General features: G+C 52.6%; 9 protein-coding genes across 9 annotated transcripts; 4 read left to right on the forward strand and 5 right to left on the reverse strand.

The window, feature by feature from the left end:
* Nucleotides 1–475: 475 nt before the first annotated feature.
* On the reverse strand, nucleotides 476–2,730 carry CORC01_08678 (cytochrome P450; the record flags this gene model as incomplete). The annotated part of the gene is made up of 11 exons (XM_022620308.1): nucleotides 476–668; nucleotides 737–857; nucleotides 917–1,018; nucleotides 1,071–1,162; nucleotides 1,222–1,313; nucleotides 1,369–1,410; nucleotides 1,463–1,870; nucleotides 1,949–1,995; nucleotides 2,048–2,141; nucleotides 2,278–2,372; nucleotides 2,427–2,730. The coding sequence occupies 11 exons, from the start codon at nucleotides 2,728–2,730 to the stop codon at nucleotides 476–478; spliced, it is 1,590 nt and encodes a 529-aa protein (XP_022473146.1).
* Nucleotides 2,731–3,504: 774 nt separating this feature from the next.
* CORC01_08679 (alcohol dehydrogenase GroES-like domain-containing protein) lies at nucleotides 3,505–4,737 on the forward strand (the record flags this gene model as incomplete). The annotated part of the gene is made up of 3 exons (XM_022620309.1): nucleotides 3,505–4,064; nucleotides 4,129–4,639; nucleotides 4,696–4,737. 3 exons carry the CDS (start codon nucleotides 3,505–3,507, stop codon nucleotides 4,735–4,737), a joined length of 1,113 nt encoding a protein of 370 aa, XP_022473147.1.
* A 744-nt stretch (nucleotides 4,738–5,481) lies between these two features.
* On the forward strand, nucleotides 5,482–6,965 carry CORC01_08680 (uncharacterized protein; the record flags this gene model as incomplete). The annotated part of the gene is made up of 2 exons (XM_022620310.1): nucleotides 5,482–6,357; nucleotides 6,417–6,965. The coding sequence occupies 2 exons, from the start codon at nucleotides 5,482–5,484 to the stop codon at nucleotides 6,963–6,965; spliced, it is 1,425 nt and encodes a 474-aa protein (XP_022473148.1).
* Nucleotides 6,966–9,585: 2,620 nt separating this feature from the next.
* On the forward strand, nucleotides 9,586–11,528 carry CORC01_08681 (uncharacterized protein; the record flags this gene model as incomplete). The annotated part of the gene is made up of 4 exons (XM_022620311.1): nucleotides 9,586–9,899; nucleotides 9,953–10,156; nucleotides 10,212–10,377; nucleotides 10,449–11,528. 4 exons carry the CDS (start codon nucleotides 9,586–9,588, stop codon nucleotides 11,526–11,528), a joined length of 1,764 nt encoding a protein of 587 aa, XP_022473149.1.
* An 866-nt stretch (nucleotides 11,529–12,394) lies between these two features.
* On the reverse strand, nucleotides 12,395–12,526 carry CORC01_08682 (uncharacterized protein; the record flags this gene model as incomplete). Its single annotated transcript, XM_022620312.1, has 1 exon — nucleotides 12,395–12,526. One exon carries the CDS (start codon nucleotides 12,524–12,526, stop codon nucleotides 12,395–12,397), a length of 132 nt encoding a protein of 43 aa, XP_022473150.1.
* Nucleotides 12,527–13,606: 1,080 nt separating this feature from the next.
* On the reverse strand, nucleotides 13,607–14,857 carry CORC01_08683 (uncharacterized protein; the record flags this gene model as incomplete). Its single annotated transcript, XM_022620313.1, has 1 exon — nucleotides 13,607–14,857. One exon carries the CDS (start codon nucleotides 14,855–14,857, stop codon nucleotides 13,607–13,609), a length of 1,251 nt encoding a protein of 416 aa, XP_022473151.1.
* Nucleotides 14,858–17,543: 2,686 nt separating this feature from the next.
* On the forward strand, nucleotides 17,544–19,448 carry CORC01_08684 (uncharacterized protein; the record flags this gene model as incomplete). The annotated part of the gene is made up of 1 exon (XM_022620314.1): nucleotides 17,544–19,448. One exon carries the CDS (start codon nucleotides 17,544–17,546, stop codon nucleotides 19,446–19,448), a length of 1,905 nt encoding a protein of 634 aa, XP_022473152.1.
* A 688-nt stretch (nucleotides 19,449–20,136) lies between these two features.
* On the reverse strand, nucleotides 20,137–21,011 carry CORC01_08685 (uncharacterized protein; the record flags this gene model as incomplete). The annotated part of the gene is made up of 3 exons (XM_022620315.1): nucleotides 20,137–20,376; nucleotides 20,479–20,768; nucleotides 20,873–21,011. 3 exons carry the CDS (start codon nucleotides 21,009–21,011, stop codon nucleotides 20,137–20,139), a joined length of 669 nt encoding a protein of 222 aa, XP_022473153.1.
* Nucleotides 21,012–22,985: 1,974 nt separating this feature from the next.
* CORC01_08686 (uncharacterized protein) lies at nucleotides 22,986–23,612 on the reverse strand (the record flags this gene model as incomplete). The annotated part of the gene is made up of 2 exons (XM_022620316.1): nucleotides 22,986–23,323; nucleotides 23,405–23,612. The coding sequence occupies 2 exons, from the start codon at nucleotides 23,610–23,612 to the stop codon at nucleotides 22,986–22,988; spliced, it is 546 nt and encodes a 181-aa protein (XP_022473154.1).
* Between the last annotated feature and the right edge of the window lie 17 nt (nucleotides 23,613–23,629).

Genomic DNA, 23,629 nt, shown 5'->3' on the forward strand with positions numbered 1-23,629 from the left:
AGGCTTGCAGACATTTTAGATAATCCTGGCAGAATATCAGCTTTAGTCAGCATCAGTCCAGATTAATGAAGTTTGGTTTTAAGATAATCAAAGCTACGACATGTTCACATGTGTCTATTCGTATCCAAACTTAGTTGGCATCGTGCTATTATCGTTGGAAATGTCTACTTTTGTGACAAAGTGGTTTGCGGCGATCCAGATTCACATTTATCGCCCGGAAAGTTTTGATAGAGTTTGATTCGGTGACGTCGTAACACCTGCGCTGTCTAATGTCAATCAAGCCATCTGAGGACGTCCACTTTGGGATTTCAAGTCTTTTGGGGCAGCGCATGAAGTGTCGCCACCCCTTTCTACGGTCCCTTCAGATACATTGGGGAGATTTGAACTGAATACAAGGTCCAATTTTGGGTTTTTATTTCGTCAAGTCCTCAAAAGAGAACGGCGCATTTTGATGGCCGTTAGCTAGCTCCGTGCTCTAGTTTCCTTTGCCCTTCTTGACAAATTCACACATGCACGGGTGCGCCATCTTCAAGTTCAGCTCAATGCGGATCTGCTGCTCGGGCTGTCCCGCGGGAATCCGAATCTCCTGGTACTCTTGGCAAATTCTCGCCAGGATGTACTCCATCTGCTGCTGTCCGAACTTCTGACCCAAACAATGACGAGGGCCACTTTGCGGTGTTCATATTAGCCTACATATCTTTTCAAGAGTCAAGTCTCAAATGGTTTGGAAACTTACTGGTTGTACGGAATGAAGTGCCAGCGATTGATGTTAGCTCCCTCCCAACGCTCAGGTCGAAACTCGAGCGCATCCTCGCCGTAAATGTCCTTGCGACGCTGAAGACCACCTAGAGAGTAAACTTTATTCTATTGTAAGCAAAGATCTTGCCAGAAGTGCTCTTTCAACTGTGCAACTTACTGATGGTTGTATCCTTGGGGACTGCAACGGGCTCTCTGCCACTTTTTCCTCCTCCGATCGGCAATGTAGCATCTTTAAGAGCCATTCTGACGTTCATACCGACTGGTCATGGTTAGTTCTCGGTCTCTGATAGAATATAGCATCCACCACTTACGAGGGTGATACAATCGGAAAGTCTCGTTGATGACGTGGCGGATGTACACCATCTCCTTGAGATCAGATGCTGAAGGCGGTTTGTCTCCAGATCTGACAAGATATTAGTGAATAGGGTATGGCGCATTTTCTGTGGAAGGAGATATACTGACACTCGTGCGACCTCGGCTTGCATCTTCTTCATGACATTGGGATACTTTCCCATCAGGAAGATGGCCCATGCAATGAGAATGGCCGAGGGGTCCTAAACAGTCAGATCAGATTATGGAATCGCACATTGTCTCACTGGGTCCAAGTACCTTTCCTCCGAGCATGATAGTCATCATGGAGTCTTTGATATCCTAGAAAGTTAATCAGTATGCTTCCGCTTGCTTTCCAATAATCTCATCTCACCTTGACACTCTTCTTCTGGCTCACAAGATCATCCAGCATGTTGTAGTCTTCGGGAGACTTCTTTGACAAGTCTCTCGCATACGCTCGGTCGACAATGCCCGAGGTGTAGCCGTTCAACTCCTTCAGAGCCTTGGGAGCCAGATATTTGTCCTTGACATAGTACGCATTCTTTCCGAACAGCATTCGTGCCGTGTTGATTGGGTGGAGCGTCTCCATGGGGTCTCTGAAGGGGTGATGCCCAGTGAGGGAGTCGGCCGACTCACCGAAAAAGACCTCGGAGACGACATCGAGCTGATACCGGTCGGCGACATCGTAGACCTCAATGGGCTTTCCCACATCGAAGCGCCTAAAAAGCTGCTGTGCGTGCTTCTCGGTGATTTCAAGATCGTCTGAGCGCATCTTCATGACCTGCAGAGTTTACGTCGTCAGCCCGTAACATTGTGATGCACCGGCGCGGCGCGATTGGCTTGTCACAATAATACTTACATGCCCCTTGATGCGCTCTTTGCTGTTATGCCAGTCTTCTCCGTCCACTATTGCACATCAGTATTTTCTTAAGATCTGACGGGGCTTCAGCTGACTCACCAACAAAAATTTGCGTTTCCCCGAGCATGTCTCCCCAGATACGCTTGGTGACTTCGCCTCTTCCGAAACTGGACCACTGTTCAACGGGATTAGACTTCGTCCATTATTAAAATCCGTTTAGAAGTCTGGCTCCTAAATCATGCTGAACTTGCCTCTGTAGACATGATTGCCTTAATGTTGGCAGGCTCATCGGTGAAGATAAGGCCTGTCCCAAACATGCGCATCTCGACGGTGCGGCCAGGCACGGCCTCAAGCCAACTGTTGACTAGCTCGAAGAATGTGAACTTGAAGAATCTGTACAATGAATATACAGCCAAGTCAATTCCTGTGATGAAGTCTGTGAGCGATGGACGATGTCTCTCGAGGCATGGATACTAACCAAACGGGGCCTTGAAGGGAACCAGAGGGGGCGGGGAACCAAAATCGCGAAGCCTCTTGTCGCGCCGCGATTTCGCTCCCCAGTCAAACACGTAGATGCTTGCGATGAGTATGGAAGAGTACGCCGCCCAATTCCAGCTCTTTGCCATTTCCTGTGTCAGCTTGGATGACGCAATCGTGTTCAGGTTGGACTTGATGGCATCCGGGATGTATGGACTGATGACGCTGACGACATTGCCGGCAAAATCAGTCAAGTTGCTGGCCAAGGTCGTGGGCAAACCGGCCGAGGGGATAGACGAGGCCATAGTTGCCTAGAGTTCCGTACTATTCTCTGTCGCAAGAATGACAGGGTCTTGGAAAACAACTATTTGAAAGGCTTTTCCTCAGATTCTGTACGTTCGATTAGATATATCAACTGGGCTACTCGTTGTGATTCAGTCAAGTTGCTTGTGCGGGGGGAACGCGCAGCCAGTGAGCAACGTCGCAAATGGGATTATTTAGAAGCCTAGATTCGGCCAAGAACATGAGAATCTAGACCAGGGCCATGCGAGGGGTGATGCGAGAATCCTTCATGACACTTCATGCAGGGCCCTCGCCCGAAGTGAACGAAACCGTCTTATTGCCCCCCCGTCGTTGGGTTCCAGGGACTTCAACCCGCTTACCGGATGGAAGAGGCCGAAGCCGGTGCAGCACAAAGGTTGGAGTTTGGCATCCTTCTCGGGTCGTTCTGCGGGCGGACCCGGCTTCGGGCACTTGTAAGCGCTACGGCGAACAGGGACCGGCTTTTCGTGGGAGACGTCCGTGTGGCCCGACCCACTTCGGGTCGGAGCCCGGAGTCGGACGATTATTCGGAGGCTTAGTATCCGAACCGGGGATGACTTGCAGACTCCTTCCGTTGGATGTCTCATGCATCATCCTTAGAGACGCATTTGGAGACCTGTCAAGGACCCTGCATACAAGGGCTGAAAACAAGACTCCACGGTGCACGAACAGGCTGGGACCATCGCAATAAAAGAGGGCGGCCTAGGGACAATGGTTTTAGATACCGGTAGGTGACATCTAACAACAAAGTCGCGAAAATGGCCAAAGCAACGACAATCACAGCTCTTGTTCAATCACCAAATGGCGGAGGCCCGCCGCTGGTCTCAAGAGACCGGCACATGCCCCAAATCAGAGAACCCCACGAAGTTCTGGTCCGGGTCTCGGTCGTCGCGCTGAACCCGACCGACTACAAGATGCCAGACTATCATCCGGTGCCAAATGCCGTCATGGGTTGCGATTTCATGGGCACCATCGTCGCTGCTGGCCCCGAAGTCGACGGCTCATGTGTCGGGACGCGGGTCTGCGGTCCCATGCATGGCTCGAACCCGGGCAACCCAGACTCCGGAGCGTTTTCCGAATACCTCATCCAAGATAGACGTCTTCTTGTGCGGGTGCCTGATTCTTGGAGTGATCTCGAGGGGGCGGCGCTCGGAGGAGTGGGATGGGCGACTGTGGCATTAGCCATGGAAGACTCGCTCCTCCTGACGGGCACTCCATCAAAACCTGCTCCATTGCGGTCTGATGGAACCCGCCAGCCTGTATTGGTATACGGTGGTGCTACAGCTACCGGCACTATGGCTTGCCAATTGCTGTCTAGGTACGTGCAGTAGATGCCATTGCGAGCCCTGCTTGGAGCATGTAATAAACTAAAGTCTTTGCAGCGCCGGCTATGACCCCATCGCTACCTGCTCCCCGTCTTCTGCCGCTCTTGTAAAGAAGTACGGAGCTGCTTCTACGACACCCTACTCCTCCCCGACTTGCGGGGAGACAATCCGCGATACGACAAAGGGATCCATTCGAGCAGCAATTGACTGTATCACCACGCCAGAGTCGGTGAAGTGCTGCTTCACAGCTCTTGGTCGTGCAGGCGCAAGGTATGCTTCTCTCGAACACGCCCCCGACGAGTGGAGGACGAGGAAGGCGGTCAAGATGGATATGCCAATGACCTATGTGGTTATGGGCCGCGAAGTCAAGCTCGATGGTGCATACCACCGTGACGCGGACCAGTCCAAATTTGATCTGGGAGCACGGTGGGCGCTCGAGGTTCAGGCCTTGGTGGATGATGGACGTTTGAAATGTCATCCGGCTCGTGAACTTCCCGGTGGATGGCAAGGCATTATCCGAGGTCTTGAGATGCTGAAATCAGGTCAAGTGCGAGGACAAAAGCTTGTGGTAAGAGTGGGAAGTGCTTGAGGGCATCATGATCATGATAGACGACGGGGGAATAGCCTCGGGTATGGTACGGGATCAAGGTGGATTTCAGCATGTAAAAGCTTTTTTATGTTTGTTGCAAGAGATACATAACAATCTGGGAGATCATTCAGCTGCCTTCATTCCAGTATGTTCACGTGTCTGATTCCGAGGAGAGCCAGTCATTGCTGGTTATCTTTTTCTACCACCTGCTTGTCATTTGAGATTTAGCATCAATGATACTTTGGCGGTTGATCTCAGGTTTTCCCCTTGAGGTTCTTCGTATCATAGTCATTTTAGAGAGACCAAACACAACCGCCGCTGTCCACTTGAGCTAGCATGGCTTCTGGTAGCACCTCCATCCAAGACAAAATACAACTGTGTCAATTCTAGGCCAATGCTTTCGGCTATGGATGCCGAGACGGTTCCTACCTGTTATCTTAAGTCGATTCCTAATCTAATTATAAACCTTGTCTGGATGGGGCGCCATGGCCTGTCAGCTTCGGCTTCCTTCAGCCCTATTCGGCCCCTTTTCAATTCGGTCATGTGCATTCGGTGCCTTTCCCAGCACCTGGTAGGAACTTTCCAATACGACTTGTCCTTGGCGTCTGATTGATTTAGAAGTACGCAGGGTGCATTGTAACATTTAGTCGGCTGTATGATCTTCACATGCCGATTCTTTGGGGTCCCTATGTATATGTGTTTAACAAAGCTGTAGCTAAGTAGCAGTTCCTGCCATACACTCAACCCCGATTCTCGTGATTCTCTCAATTCTCAACACTTTCAATTCTCTAGAACGATCAAGACTCTTTAAATTCGGGAAGATGGCGACAGGAGCGATTACGGCGAATGAGCCGGCTGCGACTAACGGCGCTCCAGAAAAGCTTCAACAGCCCGCGCCAGCTCCTAGCGCAAATTATCCATGGAACAAGCAACATGGCGTCTGGAGTCGTCAATTGGGCTCCATGGAGAGTTTCTATCAGAGTCTGGCGTCTCCCGAAGGCTACCCGGTACACTGGATGATCGGCTGCAGCGTGACAGTCCAGAACCACGATAGCAATATCAATAATGAGGGCTCTCTCCGACAAGCCTGGAAAGCCTTAGCATGGGACTTCCCTTGCATTGGCGGCGTTGTGGATCCTGCGTCGCGGGAGATTGTGGTTCGCGAAGATGCCATCACAAACGAATGGCTGCAGAAGAGCTTCCGAGTTCATGACGGAACGACCGCGGATGAACTCTTCTCTGCCTTCAAGAGCCAGTTTCATATCACGCTCCATTATATTCGAGACACGAATCAGCTTCTGCTCCAATCACCTCACACTCTCATCGATGGGCGCGGCATGTTGTACCTATACCACGCCCTCTTCACGACACTGGCAGCTCTGCCGGGCGATAGCTCTCAAACACGCGAGACGGCTGAAGCGCCGAATCTTTCCAAGCCGTACGACGACTGGTTGGGAGTTTCAGCTACACCATCAGCGAAGAACTTTGCTGATGCGCAGTCTATTTTCCAACGCGTCTTGCAGCAAGAAAAGCCGATTCGACTACCTGGTGTCGACTTTACAAACACACCTCAGAGACCAGTTCACAGAGATCTCGTGGTAGACGAGAAGACAAGTTCTACTATCATAAGTGCATGCAAAGAAAAGGGGGTCAGTGTCACTTCAGCTTGGCATGCCGCGCTTGCTTTGACGACGCAGGTAAGCTCACTTGCAAGAATTCTTCTTGGCCGCTTCATACTGAGTATCCCCGGTTGTAGAAAATGCAGTCGGCAGCCGGCGAAGACGGCGCATCCTACGTCCAGTTCACCACCATCGACCTCCGTCGTCATTTCCCTTCCTCTTTTGTCCCACACAAGCACTCCATAGGGTCTCTCCAGACTGCCCTGCCTCTCGCAGCCGACCTCAACAAGAACAGCACCTTCGATGCTCTCAGCCAGTCCTTGCACAAGCAGTACAAGACACCTTTCGCCTTTGCCGATAATGACTTTGGCTACCTTGGTCCTTACATGGCCATGTCCCGGCAGATTCTTGAAAGCGGCGGTGTGCCGCCCAGCAGTACGCCTTCGCTTTCCAGCATGGGAGTCGTTGATGACTATTTACAGCCCCGATATGGAGCGTGGGAGATTTCGAACTTTTGGGTGAGCTCCACGATGATGACTGGTGATTTTCAGATGTACCTATGGACATTCCGAGAGAAACTCACCTTCAGTGTATGCTACAACGAGGCGTTTTATGACGCACAGCAGGTGGATCGCATTATGGAGAGTACCAGGGATGAACTGATTCAAGGCCTCACTCAGGCCTAAATAGCTTTGTTATCTGTGTGGCACCTCTAGCTATTTGATGGGATGTCATTCAATTGAGTTTGTCTATGAATTGTGGCTTCTTACGCGCTCCTTTTCTTGCGGAATGATTCACTAAGGTAGTCGGAGTAGCCTGCCGTGCGCCATCAACACTTGACCCCTTTCACCTTCCTTCGGATGTGTTAGGCACAGAGGTAAAACTTCATTCAAGGAAATATCCTATCCATGCTCAATGTAATGCCATGTCAACTAAAATCTGAATATGGCAGAGGAAATGATGAAACACTTTCGAGGATTGTTGTTGGCGTATTCGGACGGTAAGGTAATTTGAAGGTACATGTTGGCACATAAGGATTTGGTTGGTGCATGTGGCCATTCAACCATCTGAAAGCGGGGGCGACTCTTCAACTGATCAGAGTCTTGTTTTCATTCAGCAGTGTATGTGCTCAAGACGAATCAGAAACATCTCGCAGACACATGTTGGTGTTCGGTATTGCTCGCAATCGCCCGTCAGATCTTTAGTGGAATGACCAAAAGTTGAATGGTCTGCTTTGTTGCATGAGGCAGCTTGAGCCAAGGGATGGGATTCTAGCCAAGTGTTCCCAGTGAATTGACAGATTCCGCGCTCCATAGCCAAACCCTTTCGTAACCCACCAATTTTCGCGGGCAAAAAGATCCCCGGGGAAGACCCACCAGTGAAGTGGTTGAGTCAACCTGACAGCACTCGTTTGGGTTGGCAAGGCAGAATGCCTGGGTCCGGGAAGTTTGCGCTTCGTTATGATGCAAGCCTACGGCACAGCCAACGGTGAGCTGCAAAGACCACTGAACTGGAGAATAAGTTTCAGACGCTATCATCCTGGCAGCGCAGTGAGAGCAGCCGCTCATCAAATCTTTCTACTCGGGTTGGCACCCTAAAAATAGGTTGCAAGCCTGGCCATCCGTACAAAAGTTGTACCGAAACCGTCGAGTCACAAAGTTACGAGCGAAGCCACCGCTGCCAGTGAAGTCGACAATGCTGACCCATGGACTTCCCAAAGCGGCAGGTCAAACACCCTGTAATCCCATGCTGCATCTTATCATTCAGGCTGTCGCACGGCACATGAGACATCCAGACTGAGAGATTGGCAGCACCCGGGCCTGCTCCCTCCCTGAATTATGGCGAGGTTGGTGTGTGTAAAGTACTCAAAGCCAGTTAAGGAGATATCCTTTGGGGACCACAACACTTTTGCTGCATTTTGCTGTATTCTATCATTCTAATAATACATGGAATAAGGAAGGTAATTTTAGCTTTCAAATCAGTCCAACTCCATTCCCTAAGTACGTAAATGAAATCAAGTGGCACATCCGTCTACGAACCAATCATGTCTTCAAACATCCCCCAAAACATTCACGGATGAGATAACATTTACGGTTCTGCCCTTCGATTCAGGGGCTTGACCTTTCAGTTCAACCCGTGAACTGCCGACTACTAGAGCTTCATGATCTATGCTACTTCTATCGACGCGTCAGCACCGTCGAAGCCTACGGAGAATCGGTTAGCTTGCATAGATGATACACCAGAAGGATGGCCACAACTTTATTGAGCTTGAGCTCGAAGTCCCTGTGCCATTCGTGGGTGCCGCTTGGGCCTCTGTAGAAGGCTCGCTCCTCTGGTGAATATGACGGCTCAATCGGCGGGGCCGGGATAGGGGTCTCGGTCAAGTCTCGCGTCTGTGAAGATTCTGCTGATCAGTTAGCAGCTAGATGCAGGCTTCTTGTCCACGTAAGGAGTATCAATAACGATAGCTAACGTACCTGATGACTTTGGCCGATTGTAATAATGAATGAGTTCAAAAACTATTTTCACACCTGCAAACACTGATCCAATTTGGAAAAGGGAAATTTGCGAGGGCAAGCTATCGCAGACAGGTATATCACAGGCAGATATAAGTCCAGACATGTTAGCGAGCTCAAAGAGAGGCACAGGGATTTCCTCTGTTGGTCTTTTTGATAGCAATGTGTTGCAGCCGTACCTGAGTGTTTCCAAGGAAAGACTGGAGGAGCACACAAAAACATGAGTACTGCGCCATCTAACATGCCTGGGAAGGGCGAAAGGCCCTTTTTATAGTTTTTGAGAAGTGAAATGGTCAATGTTGCTTTATGACATCATCAGACTTTTTCCACTTGACTCTCTATTTCTTGTCATGAGCCCATGGACTTGAAGCTCTTCGACAATAATCTCGGCTGCTCATTTCAGGGGCCCGTTGTGGCCCATCTGTAGGAGGCCTCAGACAAGAGCTAGCTGTGCCGCTCAGGGATAGATGAAGTTCCAACGTTCAGATCCAAATTCGTATGCAGGATAACCAACACAAGTTTGTTGGACCAACCGGTGTACGTTCCACCCTCCCCGGAACTCCACAAGTCGGTGTGATAGATGCTGTAAACCATGCCAGCTGAACCCAGGGTTGTCGTAATGGAGGGTACGCGCCGCGTCCAGGACGTTTCCCAAGGCAACCTATGCTCCCTCTCCCGATTCACCTGCGCATATCTCTTCTTCTCTTCTCTCTTCTTCTCAACGGACCATCTTCTCGTCTTTCAGTCCTCATTATTGTATTCAATCCCATACAAGTGAATTACCGCTGTCATGGCGAATTCCATCAACCCTACATCCATCCCCTCCATCACTAACCTGCGGGAGCAACTCGACTATGGCGATCCTCACCTGCCAAGATGCCAGGCATTCTATGATAGTGTTCGGGTCTTCCGTAAAACGTTCGTAACAAACCAAGGTTGGGAAGGCAGCACGATTCACGAGTGGCGGTCTCGGGAACACCGAAGTGCTCTGAGTGAGATGGCACGAGCATATCTTGAGCGTCATGGCAATGGGCAACTATTCTGGCCAGACGACGACGCCCAAGGTCGAGCCAACAAGCTCAAGTACTCTACTGATTGCATACGGTAAGCCATATTACAACTTCTGACAACGAGGCTTGCAGTTGACAAAGTTGTAGGATCAAGAGAATCATGCAGCAGCTTTTCTGGCGACTGAATCTCCAACAACATCGCAATGCCAAATACAAGAAGAACAAAGAAAAGGCAGGCAGCGTCGATATAATGAGTGGAAGAGGTCTCAGTCACGAAGATCCAATAGACCTAGATGTCGCTGAGGATAGACTTGAGAGTCCCATCTTGACGGGAATGCCTGACAGCTCGAGGTATGTAATCGGGTGGCTCGTCTTTCATCAATTTCTTTCCCCTCACATTTCACAGGTCAACTACGGTCCCTGAACCTACTCTCCATCCCGAGGATGTCGACGCGAGCGTTATAGATCCTGCCTTGGGCGATCCTCAACAAGATTTGCGGAATGGGCGTGAAGTCAGCAGAGATCCGTACCTAGTTCCCAAAAGTCCAGACTTACACGTCCAAGACACTTCAGTAAGCAATCCTGGCTCCGCATTACCATTCGCTTGTCTTGATCCATCGCTCTAACACCTGTTGCTTTACAGAACCAGAACCAGAACCAGAACCAGAACATCTTTGCCAGCACGTCGTCTGCTATCCCAAACGACGAGCGTCAATTCGCGCCCTACGCTGACATGGGCCCTCCTACCAAGCGACCAAGGCTTGATAATGCAAAGTCTTCACGTACGACGTCGATGAAGAGGGCCGGCAAAACTCCCATTGGTCTGCGAACAACTAGGATCTCGCCGCGCAAGCGGAAGTTGCGTCAGCAACAAGGTTTCCCACCACCCGAGGAACTGACCGTGATCTTCCAATCTTTAGAGGACCACTCAAGCCCGGAAATTGTCGACGGCCCCACGGCTTCTGAATCGCACTCAGCTGCTGCTGACGTCTCGTCCACGAGCCTTCAGAGGGCACCAAATCCCTTCCGTGCCACTGTTGAGGATGTCACGGACGAAGACGGCTCTGTGAATGCTTTTGTTGATGAAGCACTCATCCAACTGAACACCGAAACTGAGATGCCTCCACCTCAGTCAAAAGACAGCCCCAACAGCACTAGACCTTCAGCACCAGTGCAGCCAACTGAAGCGACACCTGGCGATTCACTCCCAACAGTCGCTGCTGCGGGACAAACTGACCGGGTCTCTTCACCTGTGGCGATCAAAAGCGCAGAGACAATCGTCGAAAAGGCAGTCATGATCAACCATGCACCGCAGACAACCACGTCGCGGCAATCGCAAGTAGACTTCGTGTACCGCGTGATTATCCGTCAACCAACTCGCCGAAGCTACATTTGGAAGCCAAAAGGAAGCTTCCGGAGCAAGACGCTCGCCGAACTAGTACAGGAGCTGCCAGGGCTGCCATTGCAGTTCGAGTGGTCCGAGCTCAAATACCTGCTTTTTCGGCTGGTAGCCCGGAACACCGAAGTAGAGGAAACAGTCCCTTGTTGGAAAGAAGACGGCTTCGAGTCTCTGAAGCGACTTCTCACGAGTTTCATCCGGGCTTGCATCGCAGAAACACCCCGTGGAGAGGTGGTTTGCGTCTATATCGATATTGAGCCTTTGGCAACGTTGGATTCTGTGGAGGAGGCAGCAGATGTAGAAGAACTTGGTTTTGAATGGTGAAAATTTTCCGGCTTTAGCGATGGCCTTGTAGGATCCTGGATCGTAATTTCTTGTTCTCTCTACCTACTCTCAATTCATGATGCAAATGCGAGTACATGATAGATATCGAGCTGATCGTCCCTGTCTGGCTTTTCAACGATCATTTCAGAACCGGTTCTTGTGTTTCTTTCCATGTTTTTTTTTAATTTGTTTTTGGTCTTACTGAAGACATTTTCTTAAACAAAAGGAGGAACCTCTTTTTGGACAAGACTGTTACTGAGCACCAATCAGACGCCCAAAGTGAAATCATTCACCCTAACATCACTTTGGTTAATTTTCATATTTCGGGAACCTTTCACATCAAATGTTTTCAAGCAGGCTCTCAGCGTGCTCGGTCTGCTGTTTTCCCTGGCCATTTCCTGTCCTGCCACCTTCCATCCTACTCAATAGAACTTTGGTCGCTTGTTCATCTTCCTTCGGTCGCTGTCGGATTGGAGGCCCAATTCGACCTCGAGTCAGCGCCAGCACAGAGGCCATCTGAGGTTCTCTATAACAGCGTTCAACTGACGGTCCAACCTCCGGTTGGAACCTCTCTTTTCCACTTCACGCAGAGATCAATATACAGTAAATTGACCCTTCGTCACCACGGTTCGATTAGAACAATCACACCTGTGATACGCAAACCAACAGTCGCACACTTTTGAATCCTGCCTACCCTCATCCCAGACTTGACAGTCAATCACCACCAAATCTCACAGCTCAGACAAGACTCACGTAATCGAGGATAGACGCCTCGGAAGTGTCAAGCGACATGTGGAAATACTCTGGCAATGTGTCTCCACGATCGCTAGAGTGACCGCTCCATCTTCGAACCAAGCTTATCCTTCTCATTCATCACTTTCTGCTGCCGCACGCCAAGCCAGCGGGCTCTGCCAAGGCCGCGTCTCGTCTTTTTGGCAGGTGGCCGGATCACCCCCACAACCGAGCGGTCCGCGATTTGCACGCCTCTCAGGGTCCATTTCCACTTCCCGAGAAACAACTTTGGCTCGCTGTATAAATCGTGCGGGGAGTGCGAGAGCAACAGCTGGGCTTTATATAGTCTCCAATACACGTGAGATGGCGCGACTTATCAATATGGAGTTAGAAATGGAGTAAGTGGATTATGGAGTTGATCTCTGGTGGTATCAGAAGCGACTAAGCATCCGTCGTTACTGGAGGAGCACCAAGATAGAACAAAGATATGCCTCAAGTCTATATAGTATTTTCTTCGCGTGGAATAGTCGCTTCTCTCCGACCAGTGCAATAAGAAAGCATGGTACACAGGACGTTGGCAATGACTTCTCATCCAACTTCATACCTAAAGATGCACGCTCCATGCGAGGCAGGCAGTTCCGAATAGCCTCCCCCTCAAGACGCCAGCAAAAGAAAGCCCGAAAACGCCCACCACAACTCCGTAAAGGACTTGCGCATGACCTGCTCCGTAATTCAACCTAAAAATAAAACCAAAAAAAAAAAAGGGAGAAGAGAAAAGAACTTCTTGTCTCCCTTGACGTCACCTTCCCAAGGTGAGGCAAAAACAAAACCCCGAGGCAAGGTGAGGTGAGAGTAGACACTAGTCGGCGGGTAGGTCACTCGACACCACCAAAACAAGGCAAAGATACAAGCAAGCCACCTGACAGTGTCAGACGCTGGCCGCGCCCAACGTACCGGAGAAACCGAACCGTCACGACACCGACATCACGTTGTCGCGCTGAATGCCAAACGGATCAGATAAACGGGTACAGAATCGAAGTTATCGATAGTCTTTTCACTTCGTTGTCTTTCTTAAACATACCTATCCCTGGAACGTTAGCATGTATTTCGCGGCATGCGCCGTTAGACAGTCATATCCATCTTAGAACAACGTGTCTGGAGACCTCTGGACGGAAGGACCAGAACAAAATGATCGCTTATAACTGGGTACGCTCGCGCGCGTGCATCACACAAATCCGAAGGAAGAGGTCAGATAACTCAGAAAACGGATTAGGACTCATGATACATTTGTATGTACACTTGATGGACATATATACAGTGCCCGCCGTCCCCGGCCGCCCTGCATGCTAGTCCATATCTCTCCTACGATCCCTCGCCGCCGAGGCCCGCACGCGTGCGGCGTCGAGCTGTGGCTTCTGGATACGGCACGCTGCTTCTTCGGGTGTCCTCCTGCTAATATTGCGATTGCTGCTGCCCTTCGTGGGGCTGGCGTCACGACAACGGAGATGGGGTATCTTTGGTGAGAACGCGCGGAAAGTTTGGGGTATCGAACGGAAAGGAGATTTGCTGTCGAGGTAAGACGCCGCCGCCGTTGTTGTTGTTTCTAGTTTGGGTGTTGGTGTTTCAGAAGACTCCATCAGGTCGTCGTAGAGGTCGAAAGGAAGCTGGGTTGTCGGGAACTCATCTTCGCAACCGTCTTCCTCGATGGCGCTATCGGCGTATTCGCTAGATTGTTCCTCCTCCACGGTAGATTCACGCGTCAAACGATGCTCCTCTAGATCCGAGACCGACGTCGTCAGGGAGTCGGGCTCTTCAGACTGCGAGGTATTTTCTTCCTCGTCGTCGTCTTCGACGTGAGGACAATGAAGCCGTCTCCCTTCAAGTCTTCCGGACTCAGATCCAGAGAAGGACAATGTTCGCGCGGGCGTGAGGCTGTGGAGGTGGTAGTCGTGGTCATGGTCGCGGTCGATGGGGGACGACGCAGAGGTGTCGGACTGCATCGTCATGGAACGGGGGGAGGGAGGCAGGTCCGTGGTCATGGCGGACGAAGAAATAGAAGTTGAAATATGCAAGGGTTCATGCGTCATCACAGGCTTATCGTCATCATCATCGTGAAAGAAACAGGGACCGTCGTCGAGACTGCTCAGGTTCGTACTCGCCGTGCGGGAGCTGCATCGATCGCTGAACGAAGTACCGGTGGAGGATGCATAGTAGCCTTGCGTGCAAGAGTAGTCGTCGGGGAGGTAGCTTGAGAACAGTCGCACCAGGGAGTCGAGCGAGCGTGTTCGGAAGAGCTGCAGGGCGTACGACCACTGCGCCGTGCCGACGAGTTTGGGGTTGGCGATGATCTCGACAGCAGCGAGATCAAGCGACGCGTTGAGTTCCTTGAGGCGCTGTTCCTTACGGCCGGCCATCAGACGGTGAAAGTCGTCGGCGGTATCGGCGACGTGGGAAATCTCGCAGACATCATGGTGAAAGGCGTCGGGGTCCTGGATGCTGGAGGGAATAGTGTTGTATTGGTCGTGCAGTTTGGTGGAGAGATCGCCTCTCTTCATCCCAAACTTCCAGAAAGGCCAAGCACAACCCGGTTCGTCCATGTTAGGGCGTAGCGGTACTGAGGAGAAGAGTCGACGACGCGGCGTAGTAGTCGAATGGTAGAGAAAGTCGGAGTGGAGAGAAGGTCGATTCAGGTGGTTCGGAGGAAGGGGATGAAGGGTGGCTGTTGAGGCCCGTGGCTTCGGCTTGCTCGATGGTAAAAACGGTAGGCTTTTAGTGACAACATGGAAGACATTTAGATGCGACTGTAGAGGGTATCCATTGTGAATGTTCAGGTGTCCGTGAGGAGCAAAACGCGAAGATGGGGGAGTGTTGATGGGCTCGTTGGTGGTGATGATGGACGGTTTCAGGGCGTGGAGACACTGAGGAGCGCGGGAATGAGTTGGTCGGGGGGGTGCCGGAACGCAATGTGGTGAAGCCAGAGTCGGACGAATATCAGGCCGATTCAAAACATCGCCAAAAGTCACGTGCGGCCGGAGAGAATTGAAAAGATGACGGGAAAGTGCAAGGGACCCGGCGACGCTAGCGCTGGCTAGCGCCAACATTAGCCCTGCGGGTGCCGCCAGATCCCTGCCGTGTCCGACGAGACCGGGACACGAGTGCAGGGCTAGCCTGACTTTCTTCGACTCCGCCACTCTAGCGAGCCAATGGAAAATGCGTAAATGATACAGGGTGGCATGGTGTCTTCGGCCCTGGCCAATGAGAGTGCTTACTAAGACTGCATGTGTCTTAGCGTATCCATTTACGCAAGCCACGAGACGACATTTTAACCTGGCCCGGGCGCAGTCAGGCCGGCGGCGTGCCAGGCTCTCCCTCTCTCCGTTTGGCTCGGATTGTTCAGTTGGGCTCTCAGCTTCGTGGCAACAGAAGTGAGAGCCTGCTTCCCGCCACGGCACGAAAAAAGTGTGGGAAAAGGATGAAGAAGCAAAGTCGGGGTGGATGACGAGAGGCGGCGACACAAATCCAACGGGATGGCTCAGTCATCAAGCCTCGCTTCCAGAGCCAATCACCGAGACACTCCTTGCTCAGCGGCCGTTCTCACTCATCCGAGGCACATTTCGACTCACCAAGATTCATTGTAATCCACTCCTTTCGCAGTGTCATAGCCCTGCTCCGACTCGCGATACCTATCCGACTCTGCGACCTGCGGCCAGCGTCAAATCAGCCTGACAATTCCGTCTGAATCTTTGGACAAACAGTATTCTCATAAGAAACTACTTCCGCAGCTGTCCCCGTCACGGATGGGCCACTGTCTCTGTTTATACAGTTCTCATCTCATTCGCCTCTACGCGTGAATACGGAGAGGTCAAGTGACTTTGTCCCGTTCACCTCCGTTGCCTCCGGTTTTGGTCAACTGCCTAGGGCCTGGCGGGCACTGCGAGACCTGCGAGACCTGTCGACTTGTCGTCTCACTCATCCTGATCTTTTGAGCTGCGTGCCGTTCAAGCGAGTGAATGAGACGCGTTGTGGCTCCGCAATGGTCAACATCCCGATTTGGCATGATGAGCGATGAACTGCTGAACACTCGCTCACACGAAAAACGCAATGTCACTTTGCACGACACATTCGCCGGCGAGATACCTTGACCCCTCGGTCGACCAGGGCTGGCGCCGTATCAGATCTCAAATGAGAACGATCTCCCCTCCTGGCCTCCAGCGCTGTGCTCGGTTCGAAGCCCTGTAGCCCCGGCCAGCCCATCTTTTCAGTCTATCTTCCTCCTCCCCTCTCTCCCTCCCCAAGACCCCAAGGCCAACCGGTCCCAGGCACCAGTCTCGTTCCACAAGGTTCGGTGACTCTTTAACCTGCGGATTCGCGCGTTCCAAACTCATTCTCCATGCTCAGTGCCAGTGCGTAATTCTGATGTTTCGTCCCTCAATTATGGCCACACACTGAAATCGCTTGTGTGTGCTGACCGACTGACCTCTGGAGCGAATCTCACTCCAAGACTCGAGCTGCTGCTAGAGCAGCGTAATCTTACCATGGTATCTTTGCCATACTGGTCGGCCGATAAACTACTTGAGGCTGAGACTCCATCAGCAGGCCCTCCCATAAGGTCCCAAGGTCCCTCCCCCCGTCAATTCAAGTCAGCTCAACCCCGTTCCCTCGCCGTTTCTCCCGTTCCCCGCCGTCGCCTGCTCTCCAGTTGACATTTGGCTCATCTGTCCATCTGTTCATCTGACGTCTAGTACTGCCCTTCTGTCCTTCTCCAACAGGAACAGATTGTTGGCAGTGTTCAGGAGGCTCGTAAATGCCGTGCTGTTCCTGCATCTGTACCTGGGAGAGAAATCGTTTCTCTCTTCTTGTTCCTTTCCCCTTTTCTCATTCATAAATCACGCCTCGGCCGTCGTACAGAGAGACGGCTGCGCTCTGAACCCTGCCCGTCACAAAGGACCTGACCACGCTCACCCTGCCCGCGCCATCTAATTCTCACTCAACTACTCATCTTTCTGCCTGGCCATACCGGGATAGACGACATATTACCTCACACCAAACTTACGTGTCCAGGCCAACCCATCCCGGCCAGACTTACTCACCTTCTTGCCACTGCGACGACGACGACGACGACGACGACGACTCACCTCCCAACACAGAACCCGCCGTCCGTAGTGCCAGGCGTCATCCCCTTTCCCTCCGTAAGGTATCCATCCGTAGCTGCCGGTCATCGTCCATCAAACCGCGCATGGGCCACGGGAGGCTAGGCAACATCGTCATCCCTTCCCTCGCTTGATGGGAGATCGCCGGGTCCGCGGCTCGGAGGAGCCGTCGGAGGAAAGGACGGAACCATTTTCTCAATCTGAAATCGATGCCCGCATGAGGAACATTCGCGTAGAGGAGCCCTTTGACCTCGTCCAGGCCGACCCCGTGCCGCTCGACAAGCTGCGCGTCGAGGAGCACCACCATAAGCAGGGCATCCGCATCCTCGTCCGACCCCTCACTCGGAGCCGCTCGGTGAGCCCGGGCAACTACAATTGCCAGTGGCTTGCCCTCCGCGCCGAGGTCGCCTCCGAGCAGGAACCCCAGCACAAGGTCCTCGCCGTCTCCCAGACGTCCCGGGACATCAAGTTCTCTGTGCGCATCCCGCCGGAGCGGTTGGATGACAACACGCCCCGCCCGCCGTTGTGGTGCGAGCTCTACTATGACCCGACGAGCGACAACCAGATCTTGCTGAACAGGTCCGAGGTGCCCATCTCCTTAACGAGGATCTCTGACGGTCCCGGTTCCTGCGCCAGCTGGGGTGTCAACCCGGGAACCCCCAAGGCACTATCACCAGGTACATGGAGGATCAATGTCAGAGATGTCGAAGTCCTCGACTTTAGGATCTTGGAGAAGCGGCCCGCCTACTTTAAACAGGCCGAGTCGGACATCAAAGACGAACAACCCTCAAGCTCAAACTTGGATGCCCTCAACGCCTCGGGTAAACGATCATTCACCGACGACGATGGTGAGCTACGGTCCGAGAAGAAGGCCCGCACCACAGAGGAGGCCGGCATGGCGAAGAAGGAAAACGAAGACGGCGTTATTATGTTCCTCAGACCACAAGCGCAACCACTCGTGTTTCCCCTGCCCACAGAAGCCAAGGGCAGAGACCTCATAGCGACCAACGGCCACGCTCTGCTCGACATGCAAAAGGAAGAGACGGTCGTGATCCCCGGCGGCTGCGAGATTGACGAGTACACCGTCTCCAAGCGCGACCAAATCGCCTCCACCACCCTCTCCTCCGTCTTTACCGCCGAGCACTCCAACGTCCCCGACGGCATCGTCACCGTCAAGGTCCTCAAGACCCGCCCGGCCAACGCCAACAGCGCCACCGCAAACTCCAAACCCCAGGACAACGAGCGCAACGTGATCCGGCAGGCCGACATGTGGCTCCGAGAGTACCAGTCCCAAGACGATCTCCGCCACGAGTCCATCGTGAAGCTCTACGGCGGCGACGCCCGCTACCTCTCCCTCTACATGGAGCACGTCGACGCAAAGGACCTCTCGGCCAAGGGCGTCTGGCGCTCCCACGTAGACCACAGTTTCCTCGGCGACCGCGCCGACGCCTTTTCCATCGCGCGCGACATTAGCGGCGCCCTGCACTACCTCCACAGCAAGAACCTCGTCCACAACGACATCAAGCCCGCCAACATCCTCTACTCGCCCACCCGCGGCGCCGTGCTCTGCGACTTTGGCCTGTCTACCCACACCAGCGGACCCGTGACGACGGGCGGGACGCCGTACTACATCCCGCCCGAGTTCATCGGCAAGAAGCTCCGCGGCCCGCCCTCCGACGTCTGGGCGTTGGGCGTGACGATGCTCTACGTCCTCGGCAAGATTCCCTTCCCGGACGCGCGCTCGCGCAAGGGGAAGCAGCCCGCGCTGTACTGGATGATTGCCGACGTGAATCGGCCCGGGCCGACACTGCAGCCGGGGCAGCCGGGGCAGCACAGGCTCCCGTGCTCGCATCCCGTCGATTTGATGTATGTCTGGCTGAGCGAGGTCGCGCTGGCGAGGGAGAAGCTGTACCCGCGCGACAAGCTGGAGCGGCTTGTTTGTGATATGTTGATTCCCGGGCCGGGCCAGAGGATTACAATGGCCCGTGTCGTGAGGGAGTTGTATGTGATGGAGCAGCAAGCTCTTGCGAAGAGGTAATCATTTTGCTCCCCTTTGCTTTTTTTTTCCCTTTTTTTTCTGGGTGGGGGGGGGGGGGGGGGGGGGGGGGGGGGGGGGGGGGGGGGGAGGGGGGGGCGGTGGGGGGGGGGGGGGTGGGGGGGGGGGGGGGGGGGTGCACGAGTGTGTGGGGCGGGTGTTTCTGTTTTCGCCTTGTGTTTTTTTTTTGCCGTTTTGTGGGGGGGGGGGGGGGGGGGGGACGTCAATTTTAATCTGGATATACACGTACACATGTCGTTTGGTCGAGACAGACGTCACTGCCACAGCAGTGCGCGCATGAAGTTGCATGAGGTTTGCGAGAGATACCACTGCTGTTGAGAAAGTAGCATGCATGGTTTTTGAGTAAGTGTTTTCTGGGAAGGGGGGGAGGGGGGGAAGATTCACGCCGGCCCCGTTCAGTAACATTGACGCAGGTCAAGTAGCATTGCATTTGGTCACATTGGTCGCATCTCACATATACACCCATATATTTGAGCATAGCATTTTTTGACGAATTTTCTTTTTCATAATCATGTCGGCATCCAGAGGATGAACTGGTATCAAATCATTCATGTACATTAGAAGCACAAACACATTTCTCATGCTGTGCCCACCCCCTTTTCCTTCATGATGTCTTCACCACACAACACCGTCACCTTCACCGTGCAGTCTCTATTCTTCAGCGACAGTCTCATACGCTCATGCCAAAGACGAATGCCATGCTGAGACCGACGACGGATGAGAGGGCGAGCATATGGGCTCCACTGCCCGCCGCGCCGCTGGAACCGCCACCGGTGGTGGAGTTGCCGGTGCTGTTCCCGCTGGTGCCGTTGGCGCTCTGCTCCTGGATAGTGTGGACAGTCACGCCCTCGGTCTTGCACTGATCCGAGGGGAGGGTGGTGGCGTTCGAAGTGAAGCGGATATCGGCGCACTACCCACCTGCATTAGCATCATACTCTCTCTCTCTCTGCTGAACCTTTGTTCCATCACGGCTTTTTCAAGTACTTGACACACGGAGAGAGTAGTGACATACGTTGTACAGTCCAGATCCAGACTCGCCGACAGTCACGACCTGGATGCTACCCCTCTGGCCGTCCTTTGCAGGTGTCGGCAGCGGAAGCTTCTCGACGCAGAGGGTGCCGGAGCCGGTGGCGTTCCAGAACTGCGGGGTGAGGGTGATGTTGTGCGTCGTGACGTTGCCGCCGGACTCGAGGCCGAGGTTGATGAAGACGTAGGTCCAGGCGTGGTGCAGGTCGAGCTCGATAGAGCCGCCATCGAGAGGCCAGTCTGTTACGTTTCCCCTGCCGTAGGGTACGCCGGCGCCTGTGTTTGACCAAGTCAGGTTTTGCCACTTTGTCACTTTTGCGCTCGGGGAAGTCAAGGGAGGAGTGAGAGACAGAGGGTAAGAAGGGGGAAGACGGCCGTACAGGGGTATGTCCACTGCGAGTAACCCGTCAAGTTCGTTCCGCTGAGGGTATCGGCGCGCCATGACGGGTAGGCGAGGCCGAAGTGGGCGGACGCAAAGTGAGCGGCGCCGAGGGCGAGGAGGAGGGTCTTGGGGGCCATGGTGTTTTATCGGATCGACGAAGCTTGTAACTTTGTACAGCGAGTTCAGAGGAAGGGATCAACGATGGGAGGGTATTGCCAAGAAGATGAAGAAGGGGAGGGATGAAGGGGTTATTGGGAGATATCTGCGAGGCAAGCATTTATATAAACAAATCATTTCCGCGCGAGACACCTGCAGCATACCTTAAATGGGTAGCTTATCCTTACCTCTGGGATGCCATGCAAACAAGGATCTGAGCTGTATGCATCGTGGCAGTTTGACTAAGGTAGCCAGCCCAGCTCCTGCGCAAAGAAAACTCCCTCAGACGCCACAATGCAAACAGAAACGGCCTGAACTTGTACTAATCCATGTTGTCGTCCTGTGAGGAGTGGCTAGCTGGCGGGTGTGCGGTAGAAACAGAAAGGCTCCCATGACACGGGAGGCCATTCATCTTGACTGAGGGGGAGAAAGCATAGACGATACGGAGTGAAAGGCCGCGAGGAGAGGAACCCCGCCCAGGGAAGATAGGCCAATAGAGGGCGCCAATTGAGCAAGTTTATTTTCCTTCAAGTCAAGGTGCCAAGGTTTCGCGAGGGGATGGATGTCAAAGGCAGGTCTTTGAGCGGGACTCAATTTTCCTTTTTCGCGTGGAAGACAGTGGCCTTGCTACATTGATATTGGGCGAGAGGCTCAAGATGGGAATAGTCTCCTTGCCTGGGCGACGAATCAGAGTCGACGGATGGCGGGGGCGGCGGGCGCTAGCGCGGATGCAAGTATCTTGCTCAAACTCACGCACTCCCCCCCGTTCGTGGCTCCTGAATTGGGCGTTTGGTGCTGGGCAGATGGCATGCCGGGATTGGCTGGAGAGCAGGAAGTTTTGCAGTGATCCTTGCGGTTGGAATGAGCCAATGTGTTTGTTGTCGAGGCAATCCGTCGGTTGAGGGCGGTCTGTCAGCTGCTCACCCTTCGACTCGATGGCGCGAGTTTAATGTCACGTGCGTATAAGTAGAGAACCTTTGCTGGTTGCTTAATCTTTAGGTAGTTTTTGATTACTCTTTGTACATAGAGGAATGTCGTTGAGGCGCAATGGAAGGTTTTCGAAGATACCCCAGCGCCTTCAGGATGAGTATCAAGGTGATGTAATGCGTTAACACTACCTTACATAGTGATGCGGAAGAACCTGTGAAAGCTGATCGCGGACCACATCATAAACATAGGAGGTTGAGGTAATCTAGTCATTGTGAAGGAATCAACACAGCTGTAGTTCTTCACAAAAACGACACACATGCTAGTAGAACCTTAACTTCTTGTCCCCTGCTCTTTGATTCAGAGAAACTCATTGCAAAGCATCGAAGAAGACATAGACTCATGCCGAACTGGTCACTTAGTTTTCCTGATAAGTGAGCCCTCGGACTTTTCCGATAGCGGGCGTTTTCCCTAGATCAAGTTAGCCCTTTGCGTTGGTAGATCTTCTATTAGCCTTCTAACAGTGGCCGCATTTTCCTGATATTTGTTCTTCAATTCCTTCTTGGAGTTAGTTGAGTCAGCCGCTGGATGCCTCAACTCCGTCCAGCCGACTCGCTTGTAATAGTCGCTACTCGGTTCCTTTTGGACATGGATAGCACCAAACCCCATCGAGAAATCGTTTTTCGCGGCCAAAAGAATGGGGTAGCCAGGAAGTTCTTCGCGAGTAGAATCCTCGACGGGATATCTAGATCCATTGTCCGAATAGGTAATAATACGAAACATATAATTGATGTAGATTTTAATGGCGACGTTGAACGGGCCAAGGTACAAGTGGTCGAATAGCGAACAAGGGGTATAATGGCCGAAATCCTTATATCCATTGCCCTTGACAAAGGTCTATAACCATAGGCCCTGCGTCTTTCCCTCTACTAGCGCTAAGAAGAGTTTAGAATGCGCTTCTCTATCAATCTTGAAAGCTGCTAAACCGTCCGCCTTCCGTTCATCAACATAATAAAACCTACAAACTCTTAGTCACGCTTACGTAGCCGCCAAAGCAAGGTGATGAGGGCATACTTGAATCCCTTCTCTTTGTATTCAGTGGCAGCAGCCATCATCATGTGCGCAGACGCCGACTTGCCAGCGCCCGACTCCAGGAACTGCGGGATGGCTGTAACGTTGAGGATATTCCCAGTAAAGAAGAATGTCCTCGGCCCATCGGCAGGCAGATCCGCGAAGCCGAGGACAGCCTGTTGGCATGCGACAAAGTCACTGGTGTTGTTGACGGTCATGTCTCGCTGGAAAGAATCTAATGATATAGCAAAGGGGTCACCTGGGGGAGAGAACGTTGCGGCGCCGGCCGTGAAACCTTAGCAGGGCATTCAGCTACAGTCCTTTGGTGCCAAGACTTAACATTGTAGATGATTACGCTGGGGATTCCCAGCTCTACCTTTGAAATTTGAAAAGGCTCTGACAACATCATCAGGGTTGGCGAAGTCGCTTTTGATGCGGAGTTGATCGTCTGTGCTGTCTGCCTCGTCTAGTGACCGGGCTGCGAGGGCAACCTTGTAGCCTTTGGAGGCAAAGGCCTTAGCGGCTGGTATGCCTGCCTTTGGCCCCGCGCCGCGAATAAGAACGACAGGAGATGTTTCGGGCATGGTTGGAAATGTGAGAG

Source organism: Colletotrichum orchidophilum, assembly GCF_001831195.1.
Source record: "Colletotrichum orchidophilum strain IMI 309357 chromosome Unknown Scaffold_75.1, whole genome shotgun sequence".
Lineage (NCBI taxonomy): Eukaryota > Fungi > Ascomycota > Sordariomycetes > Glomerellales > Glomerellaceae > Colletotrichum > Colletotrichum orchidophilum.